Below are 25,424 nucleotides of genomic sequence, written 5' to 3' on the forward strand. Positions count from 1 at the left end.
GACAGGCCAGCATTTGGCTCATGGACGGGCCCGATGCTTAACTGGCACATCAACTGCCTATAGATGATGGCAGTCTTCCTGGCCTTCAACGCCTTCCAGCCACAACGGACAGGGCACCTCGTCCTGGTCCAATAGGACAACATGACAGTGCTGGCCTTCATAAATCACCCAGGGGGGACTCGGGTCATGCCTGCTGAACAGGCTGGTGAGTCACCTCTTCCTATGGGCTCAGCACAACCTCCGCTCAGTGAGGCCATGGCTCTCTGAACAAGGGAGCAGACATGCTGTCCCGGATGGACGGTCTCTAGGGGAAGGGAGACCACCCCCCAGACGGTACAGATGATTTGGAGTATCTTCGGCGAGTGGAAGTAGACCTCTCTGCCTCGAAAGACATCTCCCACTCCCCAGCGTTCTTCTCGAAGGATCAGGATGTGTTGGCCCACGAGCGGCCCCGTTCACGCCTGTATGCCTTCCATCTGGTAGCTCTGCTCCCTCAGGTCGTCAGCCAAATTAGGGAGAACAGATGCTCGGTCCCGCTAGTGGCCCCACTCTGGCAGAACCAGTGTTGGTTTCCGAGGATGGTGCCGCTGCTGGCAACAGCCCCCTGGCCAATTCCACTAAGGAGGGAGCTCCTTTCCCAAGCGGAAGGGATGATCTGGCATCCCCAACCCGAGTTGTGGAGCCTCCATCTGTGGCCCTTCGACGGGAGCCTTCACGCCTCTCCCAGAACATCATGAACACTATCTCTGAGGCGAGGGCACCCACTATAGGCGCCTATATGTCCTTAACTGTATTTTCTGGTACCCGGAACATAGATCCCCCATATTGTGGCATTGCACCAATACTGTAATTTCTGCAAGAGCTTCTAAATGGTGGACACATCCAATGCTATGCTCAAAGTGTATGTGGTAGCCATTAGGGCGCTTCGAGACCCCCCGTCCAAGCCGCTTCTGATGGCTGAACTCCGCCCCCTTACGCTTAAGAGTGACCTGCAGTCACAGTGGATGGATCCAATGACAGTAAAGTCGTCCTTAAAACAAGGCGAGGCTACACACCTAAGATACTCTCCACGCTGTTCAGAGCTCAGGTCATAATGCTCTCTGCTCTTCCTGCTTCTGAGGATGAGCAGTCATTACATCTACTCTGCCCAGTCTGGGTCCTCAGAGTAAATATTGGGTGGTCTAGCCAGTTCTGGCAATCATAGCAGCTGTTTGTGTGCTTCGGAGGGGCTGTCAGTCATAAAGCAGAGACTGTCTCGTTGGATAGTGGAAGCAATACCACTGGCCTGTACTTCCTTGGGCTTGCAGTGTCCTATCAGAGTGAAGGCCCACTCCACCTGGGGAAAGGCCTCCTCCTAGTTGTGGTCAAGTGGGGTGTCCATTGGTGACATCTGTGCAGCGGCCGGCTGGTTCTTGCCGTCCACCTTTCGTCAGCGAAAATGTGAGTGAACCGCACTGAAAGGGAACGTTTTGGTTACTAATATAACTTCAGTTCCCTGAGATAACTGGAGCGATCATTGCGTGGCTGGCCATGCTACTATGCTCACTCATGAGTCAACGCTTGCCACTCCTCAGTCAAAAGATTCCAACAGTATACTACCCATTTTGGCGGGCTGAAATGCCATTTGTTTGTGCAGGTGCACAAACATGATCCAATCAGTCTTCAGTATTCAGAGAAACAGAGTTTCCCATAGCGTCAGCAAAACTAATGCAATGCATTAACATCGTTATCAGGGAACTGAGGTTACGTTAGAAACAAAAACATTTTTCCACACACACACACACACACATATATATATTTGTGTAAAAAAATAAATAACTTAACATTATAGGTAAACCTCAGGGAACATATTAAAATAAAATAAAAATCTATGTCATGAACACTTTAACCAGCAATTACAGCAAAATAATATGATTTTTAGTTTAGCAGACATAATACACAGGTCATATCTGGTCATATGTCAGCATTTTTCATGTATGATGGTATGTTATGTGATTACACATCTCATATTTCCTTCCTTGTGATGGTGCAGAAATCTTTGAATTATAAAGTTCCCACTACAGCGAAGACAATATTTAATAAATGTACCTGAACAAATAAAATATAATTTTGCTCCACACAATATTCAGGTTCATGGTATATTCACAGTCACATCTGATATCAAATGAGTCTGAATGCTCCCCTCCTCCAGTACTGTGGTCTATCGGGAAGCAGGACACACCCTCATGGGAAGGTGAGTACACGTTAAAAGCTTCTACCTGCCGTCTTCCATAACACATCTTACACTTGTGTCGCTCCAACATGACCACCGTAATCAGAGTCCAAGACCGGGAGACTGAGCATGGCAGACATATAATGAAAGGTATGCCTGTTTACATTTCTAGATCTTAAACAAAATCTTTAAAATACTAAAACAATATTAAATAAAACGTTCCATTAAAAAAAAAAAAAGAAAAACTGTGATTGTAACAATTCACAATGCCATTAACATGAAAATAGGGTTTATGCTTATTGTACAAAAATGCACCATGGCAATAATGTCACCATCAATTGAACATGACTAAGTTCCTGAGGACAGCGATGCTAATACATGTTGTATACACGTGATCGTAAGCACACGTGAGTCAGTAGAGGTGTCTCTGTGGAATTTGATATGTTTACCTGACATGTAATCCAGGGTTAAATGAAATGTAATATCCCACAATATCAGGGCATTATCTCCGTCTGGTTTGCATGTATCAGGCTTCTTTAATAAAGTTTAAATGTGTTTCAGTTATACATTTAATTGATGTGTTTCAGTTATACATGTATATGTTATACAGTTATACTGATGTAGGACCTTCTCCTCCAACTCAGGAGGTCAAATGAAAGATTACATGAACTGTTTCTGTTCTTATTATATAAACTTAATTTTACATTTTCTAGCAATTGACATCAATTTCAAATAGGCAAAAAAAAAAAAAAAAAGTTCTTAGTAATAGGGTTGCACATTTAGTCACATTTAAGGTAACTTAGCAAGGGTTAGCTAGTTTGAAAGAAATATTATTGAACTTTTTTTATTTTACTTGAATAACATGATTGAAGACTGAACTGACAAATGCTGCCAAGAGAACAAAACAGTGAATATAATTCATTACATGTATTTCTATCGTGCTGTAGAAAAGTGTCTAAATTTGATTTGATTGATTGATTGATTGATTGATTGATTGATTGATTGATTGGTTGGGGAAAAGTTGTAACAGAGTTGATTGTAACAATTTCAGGTATAGATCATTATCATTGCAGCAAAGCTGATTTCTAAATGATCTCCCACAACAACAGCAAAAAGTCCTACAAAATGTTTGGCTCCATGTCTTTCAGATGATAAACCGCCCTCGCTGGGATGCTTCGGCTGGTTAATCATCTTTATCGCCATCATTTTCACCATTGGATTGCTTCCTGTTACCATTTTTATGTGCATCAAGGTAAGGTGTGTCTTTAAGAAGATTTTCTAATACACAGTCAATGTCTTGTTCAACACAGTACTTATCATCTATGTAAATTAAGACTGACTGGACAATGTACTCATTGGCTCACTCTTAGATTGTGAAGGAGTATGAAAGGGCCGTGATTTTTCGATTAGGTCGTATTGTGGACAAGAAACCAAAAGGACCTGGTATGAAAAAGCTTTTCATTTTCAATTTCAGCTTATTGGAATCTATTTAACACCTGGATCCCGTTAATCAAAGGGACACATAAGATGAATCAAAATTGTTAGTGTTGAAGATGTGAAAAAGAAAGTACACCCTCTTTGAATTCTATGGTTTTACGTATCAGGACTTAATAAAAAAAATATATTTGGTCTTTCGCAGGTCTTAAAATTAAGTAAATACAACCTCAGATGAACAACAACGCATGACATATTACACCATGTAATTATTTATTTAACAAAAACTAGGCCAAAATGGAGAAGCCATGTGTGAAAAGCTACACCTTACTGCTTCCATAGGAAGAGGGTAAGTAGCAGTCCGGCACTGCTAAAACCCAAGAGCTACATCTCAGTCTGTACAGGCCTCAGTTAATATGTTAAATGTTAAAGTTCCTGTCAGTATACAACCTGAAAAAGACTGAAGAATTATGGCTTGTTTGGAAAGGTTGCCAGGAGAAAGACTCTTCTCTCTATAAAGAACATGGCAGCACAACTAAGGTTTGTAAAGTTGCAACTGAACAAACCACAAGACTTCTGTAACAAACACGGCACAAACACCTCATACCAGCTGTCAAGCACGGTGGTGGAGGGGTGATGATTTGGGATTGTTTTGTAGCCATATGACCTGGGCACCTTGCAGTCATTGAGTCGACCATGAAATCCTCTGTAAGTGTTCCAGAGCCAAATGTAAAGCCATCTGTCCGACAGCTAAAGCTTGGCCGAAACTTGGTCATGCAACAGGACAATGATCGCGAGAACACCAGCAAATATACAACAGAATGGCTGAAAAAGAAAAGAATCAAGGTGTTGCATTGGCCCAGTCAAAGTCCAGACCTCAACCTGACTGAAATGCTGTGGCGGGACCTTAACCTTTCATTATTATTTTATTATGATGCTAAAATTGAAATGCATTTTAATTTGTACAAAATTCAGTTTTATTTAAAAATTATTTAATTGTCCACGTATGTGGACACCATGCAACAAAGGACATAAAGCCACAGATGACAATATAGCACATTGTGTTTTTACTATGGCATGTTATGCGATGTATATCAGCTCAGTTATTAAAACAATAATATTGTAGGAACTTTAACGGTAGCTATATATATATTCGGCGGAAACCTAGAAGCAATATGGGCAAATCATGGAAAACATTCACTGCTGATTGTAAAAACTTATTATATTTTCATCCTTGTCTTACTCTCAGTTATAGTATATCAGCATCTAAAACGTAACATAAATTTGTCTCGGTATGTGTAAAGTTGCCATTTAATGCCATTATATGTCGTTTTGAATGGTTATTTATGTTGATATATTTGTTAAATGTCTGTTTTATTACAATATAAGACAATTCATAACATCTTTGAAAAAATAGAACAGATATACTAGCAGGTTACAGAAATCAGACTTTATGCAATCTGACTCCACTGTTGCATGACGTCCACATACGTGGACAGTTAGTTTTTGGTGTATAAAAACTACATTTTACTCTAAATTTTAGTTTATAAAATAAAATACAAACATATTCATCATACTTTACTGTACATACTATTTTTTTTTTTTCACCTCAATTGACATCCATGTATTTCACAGATATGCCTGTTGCATTTGGCACATGGCTATCGCTGTGTCAGCCATCTTGGATTAATGATGTCATCAAGCAATGAATATTTGGAATGCAAGACCACTGTCACAATATTGCTGTCAATCTACTGACACTGCCCTCAAGTGGTTTGAAAAAAAAATGACCATGATAAATGAGCCCTAAATGGAGTTAAATTAACTGTCCACAAATGTGGACACCATGCATGAAAGGGTTAAGACAACTGTGCATAGTATGGAGCTGAAAGCATGGCTGTCAACAGTGGATAAGTCAGGACTCCCAGGGAAGTTCAAGGCATGGATGTATCAGCATGCTATCCATCTCTGGCCACCGCTGTTTTGCAAAGTTCCCATGACCATCGTGGAGGGCTTTGAGCGGAACATCAGCCTTTCGCCAGTTTCTCTATGTTTCAAGGCATGTGATTGGCTGTTTGCCAACTTCACACTTTCTTGTGCACGCACTCTATAAACTCGGGATCAAAGTCTGAGTGGACAGGGAAAGTTGATATTCAGTGTAATTGTACAAACAAAGACTGATTGAATTGGTTTGGTTCTGTCAACTTGAAACTAATCCTGTAACCCTGAGTGTGTTCAACTACCATCATGGTGTAGGCTCCAGCTAAGTACCAGAGGCTCGTTTATAACCGTTGCATACGCACAAAACAGGCCCTGAAAGAGGCGTACGCCACTTCCGACGCATAAGTTGTGATTTATAAAAAAAAACTTGACGGGAAAATTTGCGCACCTGCACGCAAACTCTGACCCATGTGTACGAACGTTTTGGAGATGGAGCAGTTTGGCGACACTGATGGTGAGCTGGAGCTAAGTGTCTTTTTGGTCACTTTTAGACTGAAAATCTAAAGAAAATTAAACATATACAGAAAGATAATACAAATATAATTTCACTCACCAAGCCTGTCACTTGAAGCAAATATCCATCCCTTCTTAAATGTCCGCGCCAGCAAGCGCGTTGGGCCGTTTAGTGTAACTGACGCAGATAACAGTTTAAATAAATAAAATAATGATTTAAACTATGTTTTACTTCTGATATAAACATTTAGGTTAAATATGCCATTCAAATTAATGGAGTTAAACACTTAAAAATGAAATCATTACTGAGAAGTTACAACATTTTTTATATTCAAATTCAATCAATAGAAATATTTGTTGTGGATGCGATGTTTTTGAACACTTTTCCTGTGGCGTGCTGTTTTAATGTTTTAAAGGTAGGGTAGGTAGGAATTGTCTAAAAAACTTCTTTTCCAAATTTGTTTAAACTTTATTTATATATCAATACAATTAAAATGTAAGTACTCTGAAAAAGAAAGTATAAAAATCGAGTGTCTGTAGACCTCTCACGACTGTTTTAAAGACAGCTCATTATTTCCATTCACTCCACCCCCTCCCTTCTGGGCTCCTTCCAAAGCCACGCCCCCAAAACACATGAACGTGCGACTCCGACCGCTGAGCTGGAAGACGCATTATTTACCTGAGACGAGCGGAGAGGAAGGAGCACAGTGCATGTAGTGACATCATGTCCGAATCACATGTAATAAAAAAATCTAACTTTATCATTATGAATATAAACAAATAAGATGTATTTTAGTACTCACTATCAAGCTAGCATATTGATATTGGTAAAGTTTAAAATATATATTTTTTGATTCGCTAACGAGGTAGTTATATCTATAAGGCAAAGCTAAAAACAGGTTGCATTGATACACGTTTTTCCATTACCATCAGTTACATTGTGATGAAGATGAATTTCGTGTAAGATTCATAACATATATGGTGTTCTGCATGTAGGGGTGGGAGATATTGACAAAAATGAATATCTCGATATTTTTTCCCAATATCTCGATATCGATATTCAGGCGATATTTTTGCCATCCTTCAAAGAAATGTGTGCAAACTGGCAAAGAAGGTCCAGTTGGTCTTTTGACTTGCTGCATTTGACCTATTATTGTAGGCTTTAGAAAAATAAAAAACAATAAAGGATCCGAGCTAACTAAACAGAATCTGAGGTAGCCCCTACTTTTTCCACTCACTAAAAAAGAAAAGAAAAACGGAACTAGGTATCTCTTGCAACAGTGATTATTAAATCAAACAACAATATTGTTGATGATCAATTCAAAGTAAAAAAATATATATATATTTTCAAAACGCTATAAATCCATCCATTTTTTTCCCCAAAACGCTATAAATCCATCTTTTTTATTTTTTCAAAAATGTATGGTTTGTCTTTTTAAAAAAGTCTTGCATTTATGAGGAAAAACAATATTACGTGACAGTTCTCCATTATGGACGCGAGCGCTCTGAAAGCGCACTAAAAGACTTTCAAACTTTCACAGAGACCTCAAAACAGAAAGCACAAAGCCTTTCTTTAAAACGAATTTCGTTTTGTTTTAATTGTATCTTAATTTTAATATTTTTTTCATTAACCAATTTCCTGGATTTATTACATAAAAGTAAATATATCAATCACAACATAAGGTGCTTGAACTGGAGATTATATCATCACCTCGCCTCACAGGCCTAAAAAATGTGAAATATATTTACAGAAATCTGGTTCTAAACAAAACCATCCAAAAATAAAATAAAACTATGTAATAAATGTGCATTTCTCCGGTGCGTTCACTACTGCGAAGATCGCGAGTCAATAGCCTATCGTCAATTTCAGCTTTGCAGCCGACACAGAAATTAATAAACAATTAAAATGTCTTATTGCAATATTTTACATATTCATAATCATTACTTTTGCTGGTTCTTTGAGGCAGCTTTTTAGGTTTATGGCGTTTTGGAAAAGAGCTCTTCACGTAGGCTACAAACACCGTTTCACCAAGGCACAGCAGCCCTTCAGCACATAAGAAAAAAAAGAGAAAAAGCACGGACTTACTAATTACGAAACTTTGATGTGGTTGAACATGTGAAACAGTCACAAATTCCTCTGCAACTCAAACCTTCTCAGTACGAGTTATGAAGGAAGAGAACAGCATTACAGTTTTCAGCGCGTCCTCCTCTGATTGCGGTGTTGTGACTGGAAAAGTGCGTGCAGAAGCACATGCAAAACGTAGGTTTGTAAAATGTCCTTTTGTCTTCCTTTTTTAGCCTTGTTTGCTGGTAATGTGAATTTTGATTGCTCTTTCTCTGCCATTGTTTTGCTCCTAGGTTCTGTGCCTTTTGAATTCCTCAAATCAAACGTGCGCGCGCAAGTGGGCAGATCCCGTGGCAAAAGGGTGGTTGCTATGGTTGCGAGAGAGAGTGACAGTTGCCTAAGCCAATCCTTTGTTTCGTCCCGAATGGAAATAATGAGCTGTGTTTAACACAGATTAAACGGTCTAGAGTCACGCGATTTTTATACTCTTTTTTTCAGAGTACTTACATTTTAATTATGTATTGATATATATAGAAAGTTTAAACAAATTTGGAAAAAAGTATTTTATAAAATTCCTACCTACCCTGCCTTTAAAGGCACAATATGGAATTTTTCGCCACTAGGGGTCGCTAACCTATTTACAATAACAAAGGCGTAGTTTGATGACGCAACACATGCTAAGAATTATGGATGTTGTCGTCAACGTCAAGCCGGCCGATCTAATAATGTTTATGGATGACTGAATACATCGATGCTTTTATCATGACTGTGATATGAAGCAGTTCGGGATTGATAAGAGACAGCTATCAGGTCCACACGCGATGCGAGTCCCACGGATAGAAAAGGAATATGGACATTTCATTCTACCGAACTACACGCAAGTGCAGAATTACTACTCACAGGTCAGTTTATTAGACAAATTAAACTTGTGAGGTAATGCAGCACTGTTTCACTTGGTCTAACATTACACTAGCACACTAAACTGCATTTGAATGTGTTGAAATGTATGTGTTAACGTTAGTTTGTCTGTATGAGACTAGCAGTAAGCTAGATCAACATTAGAATAACATACAGATCATATTCTAACATTTTTATCATTGTTGAACTATATAATATTGATTAGTTTTATGTAAATGTGCTCACCTGTTTAATAAAGTACATGTAGGAGTTGTCGAAGTCTCGGACGTGGAGCTCTCGTTTCTATACTGTCTATGGGAGCTCTCGGCATCTCGAAAACACCGCGCTGATATTGATTCTCGGTTTAGTTCTCCTTTTTTATCCAAAGTCTGCTTGCCATGGTCCATAATGTTTGAACGAAACAACAACAGCGTGCAGATAGACATTGCGACCTACACAGTTGTCCGCGTCAGTTTGGTTCGCGCCAGAGGGCTCTGGGTCATAGCTCTGGTTGCCATGGCAGCACGAGCGGAAACCAGAGACAACACGGATATGACGGCATTGACGGCGACAAAACGGAAATAAAGACACGGTCCGTGTCTTCGAATTAAAATATTAATTTCTCTGGATTTAGAAGTTAATTGGAACTGTCGGGATAATGTAAATACACAACTTTAAAAAATATATAACATAGATATAGTGATTTTTTATATTTTTAAAGCAAAAAAAATACATATTGTGCCTTTAACCACAGAGATAATTGCTTATCATGATAATACTAGATTGTCTGAGAAAATAGTTTAGTGCAAATAATGCCCAAGGCCTATCTGTTTCCATTAAAAATATAAATCAATTAAAATTCGGCCAGTGGAAAAGATTGAGAAAAACTTTCTCTGAAATGTATTTTACACTATTTGATTTATGTAGGCTATTCAAAAACAAGGCAAGGATAGGCAACTACTTGATTTTTATTAATGTAATGTGTCTTGTACCGTTAAATGTTATCACGTGGATGAGTAATCATATGCAAATGATATGCAGATGAGGATCTGCATAGTAAAACTAGGCGTTGTAAGCTCCATATATGGTTATGTGCGCACAATCTTCCTCTGACTGGGATTTATAAAGTGAATTCTGCACAGGTTCTGGCGTACGAACAGTTTTATAAGTCAGAATATTTTTTTGCGTACGGGCGTATTTTTGGCTTTCGGGCGCACGTACACTTTTAGTAAGGTTCCTACACACAGTTTTATAAATGAGACCCCAGATGATTTTTTACTATGTCCTGATATGTAAAACAATAAAATTCAAAGAGGGTGTACTTTCTTTTTCACATGACTGTGCATATTTATATAATGTAATTAGTCATTAATAAAGAGTATCCCTGATCAAATATATATAATTTTCTACATTTGAATATTTGAAACATTGAATGTTTATACTTTTCCTTTATAGGAATTTTCTTTGTGCTGCCATGTACTGATACATTCAGGAAGGTGGACTTGAGAACTGTGACATTTGATATTCCTGCTCAAGAGGTAAGTATACATACTGTATACAGTATAGGCCTGAAAAAGTGACTTAATTACATAACTCACGTTACTTGTAATGCATTACCCTCAACACTGGTTACAGGTATGTAGCCCTTATGACAACCCAAAGTTTGCCAAATAAAACAGTCATGCCAATAGAATGTTAAATCAACAGATCAATCAATGAGCATCTATACGTGTTTATGTGAGAACAGTTCCTGACGAAGGACTCTGTGACCGTGGTTGTGGACGGTGTGGTGTACTTTCGCGTCTTTGACCCGATATGTTCCGTGATCAACGTGTCCAATGCAGACCACGCAACACGGCTGTTGGCACAGACCACCCTGAGAAATGTCCTGGGCACAAAGAACCTGTCTGAGCTGCTGTCTGACCGAGAGGGCATTTCATCTAGCATGCAGGTACAAGAACTCTCCTCTCTGGTGACATGTTTACTGGCGCGAGGGCGGGGCCACCTGTCACTCACAAGAGATCGACCAATAGCAAACCACGACCATCCAATCAATTCCCCATGGCCAAAATCAAGTCCCGTCCTACATTTGTTCTTGTTCGAGAAGTCGTTTCTCTCAGATATACATCACAATAGAGAAGAAAACACTATCACAACTTCTGTTTCATGCCAACTAAATAAAAAAAAAAATCGCTAAATTTTAAAGCTGCAGTCCGTAGTTTTTCCTCTTTGTCGCCATCTCTGTTTGAAATCTGCAATTGCAGTTATTAGCGGAATTATCAACTTTACGTGGGTTGTGCCTCGGCACGGCACAGCGCGGATGAATCCAATGTTTTGAGGTGAGCGTGCGGCTGTCAGTCACCGCCATCAAATTGATAAGTTTAATTATATCAAGTGCTGCGAGAAAAGGCTATAAATCTCCTCCTCCAACATCCTCACACGCAATATAGCCTACTAGCCGAGACTCCTTCTTTATGTGTACAGATGTGACGTAATGACGCAAAGACATGCTCGAATTTCCCGCGGAAATCCACCAGTACCACTAGAATTAAAAAAAACATTATTACAAGCTTACTGTTTTGAATCGAGCTAAGGCAAGCCGATAGTTTTGAACACTGGTTGGTTATGTACTTGCTCATTTTTAACCCCAAAAAAGTTCCGGACTGCAGCTTTAAATTAGCAAATAGTGCCGTGTACACGGGTATAAGGAGCCATTTTGGACACCCAGGATTATTTCTTTGCTGTTAAACTCAAGCTTCAGCTGTAAAGCTAAACCCAGGCATCTGCCCCCTGAGAAGGGTATATCATACTCACAGATCCTGAAAGCTTTGTAACATCTTGATGACAGATTGCCTTGGATGAGGCCACTGGCGTGTGGGGCATTAAAGTGGAGCGAGTGGAGATAAAGGATGTTAAACTGCCGCAGCAGCTCCAGAGAGCCATGGCTGCAGAGGCCGAAGCAACTCGAGAAGCCCGTGCCAAGGTAAGACCAACTCTAATGCAGTGCTTCATGTATTTCATTATGAAAGTCAGCTCAATACTGCCCAAATAAAGGGCCCAACATTGAATGTGGGTTGTAAAAATAAGCGAAACGAAGATATCACACAATGGTGCGCACAGTGAATATTTAGTTTCAATAACACATGGTAAAAGAAGAAGCCTTGTTTTGTTGCAGTGCATTGTCTTAGCAAATACATGCAATCCACACTGAACACAATGGCAGCAATCATAATAAATAAACCTTAAAGATAATGATTGTTTCCGAACAGATTCTCCAAAAACTACTATGCACTTACCATTTGATAGAATTAACTTATTACATACATGAGTCAAAATCTGCTAATTATATGTGACAAATCATGTAAAAAAAATCATCTTTTATTGGAAAATTAAAGGGGTGGTTGAATATGATTTCACTTGTCTAACTTTAGTTAGAGTGTAATGTTGCTGTTTGAGCATAAACACCATCTGCAAAGTTACAACGCTCAAAGTTCAAAGCAGAGGGAGATATTTTCTTTTTTTTAAATAGCTTTTTAAGGACTACAACAAACGGCTGGTAGGGACTACACGACATTCCTCCCGGGTTAGTGACATCACCAACCCTATAATTTACATAAACCCCGCCCCCTGAACACGATTTATAGATTATCATGACAGAATATGCTAATCAATGACTAGAAGATAACTACACATCAGCTGCATAAATTCATCAATTAACCATTCAGAAATGTCCTGTTGCATTCTACATGTTGTCACATCATTGTCCGACACCAGCGGTTTGAACATAAAAGGCTAAACGTTTTTGAAACTTAAAAGGATATAAGCTGTTGTAGCTCCGCCCCCTGTGCTGGGAGCAGCAGCTCATTTGCACTTAAAGGGACAGACACAAAAACGGTGCGTTTTTGCTCACCCTCAAAAAGTGACAATTTTAACATGCTATATAAAAATATCTGTGGGGTATTTTGAGCTAAAACTTCATATACACACTCTGGGGACTTCAAAGACTTATTTTACATCTTCTGAATAGGGCATTATACCACCGCTTTAAACATTTGATCAAACTTTGATAATTGCCTTAATCTTTTAAACAAGAAGTGATCACACTACATTTTATAAAAATCACCTGTTAATTTCCCAAATCAGAGTCAGTTATGTATTATGCACGTTATCGTCTTTGACAGACAGCATGTTAAAGCCGCTCAAGCTGCCATTTTCTTCCTCTTCTCGGAAAGCGATGACGCATTCAAAAGTGTGGGTTTTCCAGGAAAAGCGAGTACTCCCTGGATCTCTGCTTCTTTTAAATACTACCGTATATTGTGCGCGTTATTTTTTGACAGACATCGATGTCGTGATAGTCAAATAATGTGAATTTGAAAACAGATGGATTGTTAGGTAATAACTATTTCTTAGCCTGGAAAGTATTCAGTGAAGTGACAGTGTCAAGTGAGTGTTGATGTTTTTAGTTCTAATATTCCACGACAGCCAGCCTCAGTTTTTGACTGACGTGATAACGTGCGTGAGGGGGGAACTATGTTTGACTTTCAAAATTCGTTTGCGTCGTTCATTATACTTATTGTACGGAATAAGTTTATTTTGATGCTTAAATAAATTACATGTTACCCAGAGACTGACATGTTTGGCTTGTCAAAAAGCTGGCACAAATTCATTGACTTTTGAAAGTCAAGTTAAATTGATTTATTTAACCAGGAAAGGAGTGGTTTTGATGCACTAAATTGTTTTCATTGCCTCTTATAACAAAAATCTTTTATTTAAACCCATGGAAATGCAGATCCTGTGGTAAATAATAGTGAACAATCACGTTGTTCCCTTATTAGCCTACAATTTAACTCACATACATGTTGGTGCATTGCAATTACATTTAATTAACATGTGTAGTTACACTGTTAACTTTTCCCCCAAACGTAACCACAACTCAACCCCCTATAATCATAAGCCTAACCCTAGACTGAAACACAAACATGTCTCAAACTCATTAGCAGTAAATGTGGGAATTTGTGGTTAAATAAATTTGATAAAACGTTTAATTTGTAGTTAAATAACATGTAGTTACACAGTAAATCCATAGTCTTGTAGGCATTGAATGTTAGTACATAGTAGTTAACGCCACCTGTGATGTGTGACTGAAAATAAGTAATTTTTTTTTTTTAGGCCCTATTTTGTACCCCCTCATAAACTGGGATATGAGAAATCATTTTTAAATGACAAAAAATACCCACTTTTCCTTTAAGTTAAGCTGTTTGTCTTGCGATTTCTCAATGCTCTAAGGGCCTCCAGGGATCTCAAGTGTATTACTGTTGTGTGTGTGTGTGTGCAGGTGATTGCAGCTGAGGGTGAGATGAACGCCTCGCGGGCCCTGAAGGAAGCGTCTCTGGTGATGTCTGAGTCTCCATCAGCTCTTCAGCTGCGATACCTCCAGACTCTAAACACAATCGCAGCAGAAAGAAACTCCACCATTATCTTCCCCTTGCCCATTGATATCATTCAGCATTTCATGTCTAAAAAAACTTGATGAATCCAGATTATGTTCTTAGATCATGTGCTCGTGTTCTTAGAAAGTGGTGTAATGTATTATATGGAAATATAACTTCAAAAGCCTTGTAGCTGACTTTCAGCTAATTTAAAAGTAGAAACAGGATGCTTTTACATGATCTTTTAATATTTAAACCCAAAGTGCAATAAAGTGCAACATAATCATCAAAAGAGTTTTTTGAATGCATCGCAACAGTGATTAGCTACACTAACAAGGTCTGAATCAAACAAATGACTGCATATCACAGCGTTAAGACATGCTTTTCCAATAACGTGTTGTAACATAGATCACACAATAAAGCTTATATAAGCTGTACAACACAAATTAGGAGAAGAGAAAAAAAAAAAAAAAAACAAGAGGACATTTCATTAACACAATCATGGTACAATCCTCCCTTAAATATTTAATAACTGACAGTTGTGTTTTTATTCCATTTAAAGGAATAGTTCATCAAAACATAAACGTTTTGTCATTATTTAGTCACCCTTTAGGTCCATTCACAACAAGGACGATAATTATAACGATAAAGATGTAGTTCTTTCTAAATATAAAATAATAAAAGATTCAACACCAAAACTATAACCATTTTTTTCAGCTGATGAACGATAAAAACATCGACAGCCAATCAGAATCCGTCCTGCTTTAAAGAGCTCGAGCATTTAAAGTGACAGACGTCAAAACTGCAGTGCGCACTTAGAATAAACAGAACAATATTGTTTATTGGTGTGGACGCAAATATAGTTATTGTTATAGTTATTGCTCTTGGTGTGAACGGGCCTTTATATTGTATCAAACTCGTAGCTTTCGCCCATACAATGCCAGTTCATAGTATGAATTTAGAAAACTTGGAACGTAGCACACTAGTCATATGTATTACATTTTATGATGTTTATGTTGGTTTTTATGATGAACTATGAAATGTTGTTGTATGGAAAAACGCTACATTCCCTTATGAAAAAGAAGTATACATTAGCATAAAAAGAGCAGGCTACTTATGAAAAAAACATACTTTAAATGGATATACTTAATTTTAATTGCAGTTAATTGCGTGTTATTTGCAATTAAATAAAAATGCATAATAGCTTTTCACTTAAATAGGACTTAAGTACATCTTTATATATCATTTAATAATTCTATTGTCTTTGAAATATGGCTGGATTATGGACAAGCTAAAACTATTTATGATAAACTAAAATGTAAAATAATTGGTAATCCTTGTAATATTTGTAATTACAGTGTCATTGTTACACATGTTACATGTATTTACTGTAGTAATACCTATAAATTATGCATAATTACATACAATTAAACCAAACCTTCATCCTAACCCCTATAGTAAGTACATGTAGTTAATTTTTCTTACTCAGTACTTAAATGTATAATTACACTGTAATACTGACACCTTAAAATAAAGTTTAACTCGATTTTAAATATATTAACTTTAAATGTAGTATTGAATAACACGCTACAGTTCGTTATAATCAAGTATGTGCTTTAATATGTATTTTAAACAATGATTTAAAATGTACTTTAAAGTAAAATGTTTAAAAGTGCACGTAAGTGTGCTTATAAATATAGTAATTGAAAAGCACTCCAAGTACACTTAAGTGGCTTTTTATTTTATTGTTGTTATAATTTCTGCCAGTACCGAATTTTTCAATACAATTAAGTGCACTTCTTTTCCACAAGGGTAAGATTCTTCAAAACTTGTTTTGTGGACAAAAATGACACGAGTTTGAGAGCGAGTTAATGTTCATTTTCGGCTGAACTATTCCTTTAAGAATACAAAGAAACATTCAGAAATTCCATAATCATGTCCATGGGACACACACAAAAAAAAGAAAAGAGAAAAAAAACTCAGTGCATTTCACAACCTGGTTAATTGAAGATTTCCTTTCATTTATATGTCAAAAGCAGAGATGAAGATAATCCAAGCGCACACCCAAGGAACCTTGACAGAGTAGCATTTTCCTCTGCAAACAGGTAGTTGGTTTGAAATTTCAATATTTCATTCAGCGCTTTTGATTTAATTGCTGAGTGAAATACAGTCTGATATTACATTGACACCAACCTTCAAATATATCATTTAGTTTACATTATATACTGTAGATACAGTACATTTAGTTTACATTATTATGTACTGTGAAATGACATTTGTAACGCACCTTCCTAACCTGAGCTAGATCTCTGACTGAGACGGGAGGTAATGATTCTCTGAGAATGAGCAGGAAATAAATTCACCAGTACAATGGTATAACATCAGCCATCATGGTTTGCAATGGCAACAGCCATTTTTGCTCTCTGTTTGCACAAATGTTAAGGCTGAATAACGTAAAATAATGATTTTATGTTCTTATAAAAATCAATCATGGTCATTTGAGCAACTCATAAAAATGTAATCACTAATAGCTGCACTACTAAGTACACTTGGACATAAAATAAAACGTGTATATTTTCCCCTAAAGACATCAAATAATGGAACATTCATGAACAATATGACTTCCTAACTCTTTTCTACTGTTCCCAAAGATTGAATCCAGACTTTTACCTCAACGTCAGCAAGAATGCAAGTGCGTATATACGTTCAAATGATCCACATAATATACAGGGACAGTTGTTATAGGACATTCAGGGAAGATAAACACAGGTGCAGTTTGAATACTTTCAGGTTCTTATTCACGACTAGAGAACTTCCTGTATTGAGACCATGGCTTTGAGACCCTGAATGTATTATAATAAACAAGACATCTCTGTAGAGGCCTGCGTTTTCATTTCAAGAAGTGAGGTACTCATGATAGCGCATTGCTAACGTAAAATGCTAACGTTATGTTCTGTAGTACTTTCGCAAACCTTTCAGTTTAATATTATGCAGCCAAGTCTCTACAAAGTAGGTCAAATGCCCTCAGTAGTGTCCACGTGAATGCAGTTTAAACATGTTATCTGGGTTAGAGCAACCGGAAGACTTATGATACACACTGAGAAAAGAGACACAAACAGCCATGACTGATACCCATGGCGTCAAGTTTACAGGCAGTTCTTACAGTGTAATGCATTCCGGAGATTTCTGTAAACAAGGATAGCTGAGATGAAGGCATGAGGGTTGTTTTCCCTCACAAACATGAGTGAGAAGACGAAGGTAAAGACGGCAGGTTGAAGTTTTGCAAGTCATTTACACTACTGAATTGTCAGTCCATGCTAATATTAGCATCCTTGTATAGTGGTTACAACATGTGGATGAACCACCTTAAAAAGTGTAAGTACTTGTTAAAATCACCTTTGCATCAACATTTAACCCCCTAGACCATATAACTATGACAAAGTATTTACCTCATTTGAATGACATGTCCATCATAAACTTGCCTGTAGAGATGTTTTCCTGTTGAGTGTGTCGAGTACAGTAATGCCTCGGCTTGCGCAGAAGGTTGCTGGTGGGTGGCTTTCCTTTGAAAAAAGGCAGATATTCCAAGTAAAACTGGTATACATGATGTCCTGATCAATCTTTGGAAAAGCTTGAGACCATAGGCAAAGGTTGAAGACTTTTCACCTCAGCGCAAGCCCAAGAGCCAAATCCATCAGAGTAGAAGGTACAAAAAGGTACATTTCAAAATGGCCTGTGAAACATCATAATGCACAACATTGTGATGGACACAATAAAGTATTAAAGTAAAGAAAGGAGAATAATGTTCCTTTTTCTGTTCTCTCTAATGTAGGATCATGTTTGTCAAACCGGTCCTACTCAAACTATTCAAACCTGCGTCTCCAGCATGGGATGCGGGCACACTTACAAGGATGCTAAAGACCGCAGTCTCCAGTGTGCCTCTTGAGGCCAGGGGAGTGAGGTTTACGGCCTCTGTTAATCAACTTCCTAAACCTCACTCACATCCGGGTCACGGCACCAATATAACTGGTCCTACTCAACCCGCTCCGAGCGGGATTCGAACCTGCGTCTCCGGCATGGGAGGCCTCTTGCGGCCAGGGGAGTGAGGTTTACTTGCACAGCTCTAACTAGCTTGCCTCCGTTACATTTGTTCAAGGAACAACTTTAACAAATGCGTATGACAATCTTTTTTGTGGAACACAAAAACTTTTTGAAAAGTAGAAATTCTAATGAATGTGCTGTTCGCTCTTTTCCATGCAATTACAACGAATGGGGACCGATGCTTTCAAGCTTCAAAAATCACACAAGACACCATAAAAGTGTATTAAAAGTGATCTATACAACTTGTGCACTACATTCCAAGTCTACTAAAGTCACATGACTGTAAGAACCGACCAAAATCTTATATTGGTCGTAATTCACTGAAAATCTTGACATCTTCCCTTTGTGAGGAAAAATAGCAATGTCCAATTGGTCAATGAACCGTTCCTTTGAGTATGAATGAATTGGTTTTTAATTAATTGGGTGATCCAGTTTCTAATAAGTTTGGTGTGCTTTTCCTGTACAACAACATAAGTCGCTGCGCAACTACCATAGTATTATGCATCTTTGGAGAAACCAAAGCGTAGTAACTTTTTGTTTCCCCAAACCGTAGTAACTTTGTCTCAAACCTGTTGTTCAAACCACATTGGTTCAACAATAAGCAGTTGTTTATGATGTCCCTCAGGTTGTGGAGTAATAACTTCTGGAATATGTATGGAATAAAAGGTATAGAATGTACTGCACGTTGCTTGCTTATTGTGCTCAAGAGCATAATCAATTTAAGTCCACGTGTCATATTAAAGGAGAACTCCGGTCAATTTTAACATTGAGCTCATTTTTTTGTACATTTGGAGTGCTGTCAGTACAGAGAACAACGACAAAAATCGGTGTTGCCTACAACGTGTTATCCTCGTTTTAAAATTTGCACCCTGTTGACTTCAATGGGGCAAGTTTTAAACCTGCTTTTAGCCTCTTAACATCCTTGATGTGTCATTACAAGTGCACAGGTCATGTGAGTGATTCTTTCGGAGTGAACGCGGGTGAATCTGACTGCAGTAGATGTGAAAGAAATATATAAAAAATTATGTTTATTCAGCCAGCGCACATACCTGTATTTACATCCTGTTTTCGGTCGAAGTCCACAGTAGTCGATTGTCGCGTTCACGCGCATAGGTTTAGTACCTATGATCACGCGCGTGAACTCGACAATCGACTACTGTGGACTTCGACCGAAAACAGGATGTAAATACAGGTATGTGCGCTGGCTGAATAAACATCATTTTTATTCATATCTTTCACATCTACTGCAGTCAGATTCACCCGCGTTCACTCCGAAGGAATCACTCACATGACCTGTGCACTTGTAATGACACATCAAGGATGTTAAGAGGCTAAAAGCAGTTTTAAAACTTGCCCCATTGAAGTCAACAGGGTGCCAATTTTAAAACGAGGATAACACGTTGTAGGCAACACCGATTTTTGTCGTTGTTCTCTGTACTGACAGCACTCCAAATGTACAAAAAAATGAGCTCAATGTTAAAATTGACCGGAGTTCTCCTTTAACAAGAAACTGCTGCTAACCACAGGTTGAGAGATGTCGTGCCAACCACACAATTTTGCGATGCTGTTTTCAAATGTTCGTTGGGACTATGGTTTCGGGAAACAGAAACATTGAACTATGTTGGTAACAACAGAACTTGAGACCATAATTGGCTAGCAATGCTTTTGGGAAAAGTACCACTGATTGATTCTTTCATGAATAGGACTGATTTTGTTCAACTCACTGAAAGTTACAAATTATCAGTGAACTTAAATTTCCCCATTAATTGTACTGTCATTGCATGAAAAAGAGCAACAATGACAATTTTATGTTCCACATTGAAGTCAGTCATACAGGTTTGGAATAAATAAATAATGACAAAATAATGGGTGAGCTATCCCTTCACTAATACTTGGCTTCATCTATTTTGTTCAGTAATGCTCAAACTCAAACCTTGATCACTGTATTAAAGCCTATCAATGTTCAGTAAGAGCAACTTACAACGAATACAGTAACGAGTTAGTTGAGACGTGATGAAACAGAAAACGCACTGAGTAAGAGGTGTGGAAGCATCCTCTGTTCCATCCAATCAGAAACCACATGATGAGAAATATAAGTTAAAGATACAAAAAAGGAACAAAACAGAGTGTCAAAGATAGTGGCGGAGAATTGGACACTCATCTAGGGAAGGGCTGTTGTCGGGAGGGTGAAGAAGGACCAGAGACTGGTCGATGAAGAGGCGACTGGGTGGGAGACATTCGAGGGCTCAGCTCGCCCGTTTGAAGACGCCACATAAGCTCTTCGTTGGTGCGACTCAGTCGCTTCTTCTCGTTGCTCTCTTTCTCAACGTACACCTGCAGGTTGGCGTTTTCCTCTGACAGTTGCCTGGTAGAATAGAGGAAACAACTAATGAGAATTCTTCTGTAGCTTTAGGCCACGTACACACTGTAAAGTTTCAGGAGTGACAACCGCATTTAAATACAGGAGTGTATCCCCTTATTATCGCTCAACTCAAAAACTCGACTCAAAATTGTGATGATTGACAGCATGGTAATCATTGCGACATTCTGGCATCTTGTGTGTTTGGTATCCGTTATGTAATATTACAGCAATCAAAGATTCGTTATGTTCTGCAATTTTAACTAAACCACCGTCAACAGAGGCGTTATGTTTTCTTTATGCTTGTAAGGCTCCTACGCAGAGCTTGATCTTGAAGTTTTGCCATGTCCACTTATTATAAGCGTTTTTGGGGTTTGTTGTCTGTTTATAAAGAGATCACGTTTATGGAGTTATTAAAAGTTGGGAAGGTGCGGGTCGGGAAGGAAATCACAATTTCATTGCTCTTTTGAAAGCTCTTGTGTTTGGCATGGTAATGTGACAATGTTGATATGTTTGGTCTTGGCGGAGTAGATCTGCTACAGTGCTAATGTTGCTGTTGCAGAGCAAGTACAGGACTTGCTAGTGCCAATACACACACAACACGCTGCTGTGGGCAAGACATGATGCTGCTGTACAATATAGCGTACAAGAATTACCCATAGCTGATCTATACAGGTGGAGCTGGGGAAGGTGGAGGGTTTGAAGGTTGAGCAGCGAGATCATTCGCTACTGATATAGCAGAAACCAACCAGCTGTGCCTTATACTGTAGAGAGTGATGTGATGAATTGCAAGCAGATTGAGTTAAGGACCTATTAGCATGCGCAGTCTGGAATTTTATGACAGAATTTTGTATTTGATTTACTTCCTACTCAGTACCTTTAATGGTATAAACTAGAAATGTTTTATAAAGACCTGGACGTTGCGACGTTGCGGTCAATCCTGTCTTTTAGGTCTTCATTTTGCTGCTGCAACACCTGAATGCGCTCCTCCAACAGAACGTTCTTTTGGGCCTGTGCAAAAAATATGACAAACACACTAAATCACTGAAAAACTGTGACATTTCTTCTTTCAAAGGAGAACTTTTGTTTTAAATTTTTTTTCCCTTTTTACGTAAATTCAAATGAGAAGTGAACACTTGAAATAGAAGGGGGGGGGGGGGGGGGGGGGGGGGGCATATAGAAGAGGTGCACTGGGTCCAAAATCGAAAACTTCCCTACAATATAGTATGTAAAAAACAGTACACCAAAAGAGTAGTATGTCCAACTACATAGTATGCGAAAATCCCTAGATGACCTACTACTTCCACTGAGATTCTGAAGTGTGCATTCGATGAACACTTCACTATCCTGTGAGGCCACAGGAGAGGATTTATGAATGGCAGTGAACCTGACGCTGTAGGTTATGTGACATTATACAACGGATAGTTCCGGTCCTTGATTTTGATTGGTTGAGCCGCGTTACTCAACAAACATAAATTACTCAAACATACACCCTGTGACCGCATTACATTAGTATTTCTTTGTTGCTGGATGTGTTGTTTGGCAACCTCTTTGGAACTACATTGCTTCGCGGAGGAATACATGTGTTATAACGTTTAACACGTATTTTTTGTTGCTAATAAAATAAATATTAAAATGAATATTTTTATGGAGTAACCGTTTATAAAAGCAATACCCTTGAAGCCGTGTTTTACAGTAAATTTAGAACACATAAGGGGCGTTGTTAGGCACGACGCGGAGCGGCTTCAAAGGGCTTATTGCTTCAGTAAAACACATGGTGGATGTAGTATGTCCAAATTTTGCAATGTAAATTCAAATGTAGGACCTAATCGGACAATACGCAATTTCAGACACAGTGGTGGTCTTTTTTTTTATTACTTTAGTTACGCCACAAACTATGATTGGCTACTTTCTGATTGGCAGGGGGAGGGACATTCTCATTTTATAGAGCATTTGATTGGACAGAAATCTGTGTAGTGCAACATGAGTCATCAATATTTTTGGCCTATTTTCCTATAAAAACGACTGTCAATTTTACACATATCTGCTAAAACTAAACTTTTGATAATAAGTACAGGGAATAAAAGTCACGAAACATCTAATTTCATGGATATTTTAATAATTAAAGCCATCTCTTTCTCTATTGTAATTCACCATTTTTTCCAGCTCTGAAATTTTGAGCTCCTGTTGATGAATCTGCTGGTTCTTCATCTCCAGAACCTCTTTAAGACTCTTCAGGTCCTCCTCAATATGCTGATATGGAGCAAGAGCATCCTGTACACACACACACACACACACACACACACACAAATTCAAATTACTTCAAATCTGAATCACATAGCTAATCACATCTAATCATATAATAACCAGAATTTGATTATAATTATATGATAAAATATAAATTAACTACAATTTATTAACTATAAAGTATAAAGTATGCCTATGTACAGTATACGCTTCTTACAACCATTTTAATTAAGTAACACAAAAAATAATTTAATGAATCAATTAATTTTTCTTTGAATGTATGAGCTAAACCAGATACACTCTTAAAAATAAAGGTTCTTAATTGGCATCTATGGTTCCATGAAGAACTTTTAACATCCATGGGTCCTTTACATTCCACAAAAGACTCTTTAGAGTGCAGAATAGTTCTTTAGATTATTAAAATATTCTTCACACTAAGGAAAAAACTTTCTTTTAAGAACTTAGTGAAAGGTTCTTTGGGGAACCAAAAATGGCTCTTCTATAGGGGCTTTTGCACTGGGTAGTTATAGGAACTCAGTTAGAGGAAATAGCCACCAGGACGGTCCCCCGAGGACTATATTTTCCCCTAGTGCCATTTTCCTGGTTGCATCTACACCGCTAGTAGGAACTCTGAAGTGACATAAATTAACACACAGCATTCAACAGCTGGAGGATGGAGGACGGCGTGATCGGAGCTGTGCTTTTGTTGTGTATTGGGTTTCGTGATAACGGAGATGGAATGTAGACATATCAATTATGTGATTAAAAGAGCAAAAAGGATGGCTAAGAGACTAAATATCCTACGACAACTTGCAGTGCTATTGGATATTTCCTACTTCCCACTTCAGAAGTCGTGATTGGAAGCTCGTAGCATTCAAGTGCTTTGTTGTCGGAAAGAACAGGAATCATGGCGGACACCAGGTTTATTCTTGCCTATTTATTGGGGAAATCTTCTTGAAGCCAAAAAGATATTTAGCAACCCATTCATTGTCAACGCTATCTATAGTCAGCTTGCTGAAGATTCCAGAATTGCGTTCAAATACAGGCTATTTTAGCTGTGTATAAAACATACAATATGCTTCAAATGATTTTTTATACGTATGTAAATATGCACTACTTTAACGACAAGACGGCGTTGCTGTTGTGGAAAAAAACTAATAAAGAATTGCAGTCACAGCAGCAATCGTTCTCCTCTCTTTTTTTAGTTTATGTTTTAAGTTTATGGCACGGCCAACTCAGGAACTTGGGTATCAAAATTATCCCCAAGCTTCCCAGTGGTACATACGACTTGAGAGGGCGTTCATATCCAATTTTTAACTAGACAACTTGTGTTTACGATTAGTGTGTTTACATGGCCTTTAGGGTTGTAGTGTTTCGTATGGCATGCGTTCGGCCAATTAAAGTACACTTACATCACTGGTACTTCCTGGGTTAGACCCTACTCTGAAGTAAGAGCTAATTTAGTTCCTATAACTGAAGTCATTCCCAGTTCCTGCGGTGCGAACACGCCAAAAAAGTAGGTTCTTCCACCAATAGTTATAGGAACTATGAAAACGTCCCTCCAGTGCAAAAGCCCCTTATGGCATCGTTTTAAAAAAAAAAAAAAACGTTTGAAACCTTTATTTTTAAGAGTATAGAGAAAGAAAGAAAGTTAACAAGTGTCCAGTATGCAAACTCCTTCAACACTGTTTAAAACGCATATCCATTTAACCTGGATGTCGAGTGAGCCGAGGTGTAATCTAGATAAGGACGGTGACTAAAAAATTAACATTCTGCAATCATTCACCCTCGTTCCAAATCTTTCTTTTGAAGAACACAGATGACACATTTTTTGGGGGAAAAATGTGGCACTTTATTTTACAGTCCTGTTCACATGTATACACTATATACTTATTGTAGTTATTACAATAAGTGGGTAATAACTATGTACTAGTCCTGAACCTACCCCTAAACCTAACCTTAACCCATGTAGTTACCTTATATTACTCATTGAGGTACACATTGAAAGTGCACATACTGTAAAATAGAGTGGAAAAAAATGAAGCACTTCCTGGGGATTAACTTTTCTCTAAATACCACTGGCCACACACAAATCAGAAGAGAACATCAAGGACAGTACCACTATCTGCTCATCCGTGCTTCTGCGCAGTGCTTCTTCAAAACGCTTGGCTCGGTCTCGCAGAGTGCGGTTCTGAAATGTCAACGTGTCCACCTGATCCTAAACAC

At 38.3% G+C, this 25,424-nt stretch overlaps 2 protein-coding genes across 3 annotated transcripts in view; one reads left to right on the plus strand and one right to left on the minus strand.

Moving 5' to 3' along the window:
• Window positions 1-2,160: 2,160 nt before the first annotated feature.
• On the plus strand, window positions 2,161-14,779 carry stoml3a (stomatin (EPB72)-like 3a). Its single transcript, XM_084418237.1, has 7 exons — window positions 2,161-2,362; window positions 3,361-3,464; window positions 3,583-3,655; window positions 10,518-10,600; window positions 10,810-11,013; window positions 11,911-12,045; window positions 14,398-14,779. The coding sequence occupies exons 1-7, from the start codon at window positions 2,302-2,304 to the stop codon at window positions 14,590-14,592; spliced, it is 855 nt and encodes a 284-aa protein (XP_084274363.1). The 5' UTR covers window positions 2,161-2,301; the 3' UTR covers window positions 14,593-14,779.
• Window positions 14,780-20,348: 5,569 nt separating this feature from the next.
• Window positions 20,349-25,424, minus strand: part of mtus2b (microtubule associated tumor suppressor candidate 2b) — a 46,296-nt gene continuing 41,220 nt past the window's right edge. For both annotated transcript variants that reach the window (XM_084419237.1, XM_084419236.1), the window contains 4 exons: window positions 25,318-25,416; window positions 23,106-23,225; window positions 21,865-21,962; window positions 20,349-20,957 (listed from right to left, as the gene is read on the minus strand). In XM_084419237.1, the coding sequence (XP_084275363.1) occupies window positions 20,750-20,957; window positions 21,865-21,962; window positions 23,106-23,225; window positions 25,318-25,416 (525 nt within the window). In that variant the 3' untranslated portion in view covers window positions 20,349-20,749. The remainder of the gene's footprint in view (window positions 20,958-21,864; window positions 21,963-23,105; window positions 23,226-25,317; window positions 25,417-25,424) is intronic.

The sequence above is a fragment of the Rutilus rutilus genome (assembly GCF_951802725.1).
Source record: "Rutilus rutilus genome assembly, chromosome: 9".
NCBI lineage: Eukaryota > Metazoa > Chordata > Actinopteri > Cypriniformes > Leuciscidae > Rutilus > Rutilus rutilus.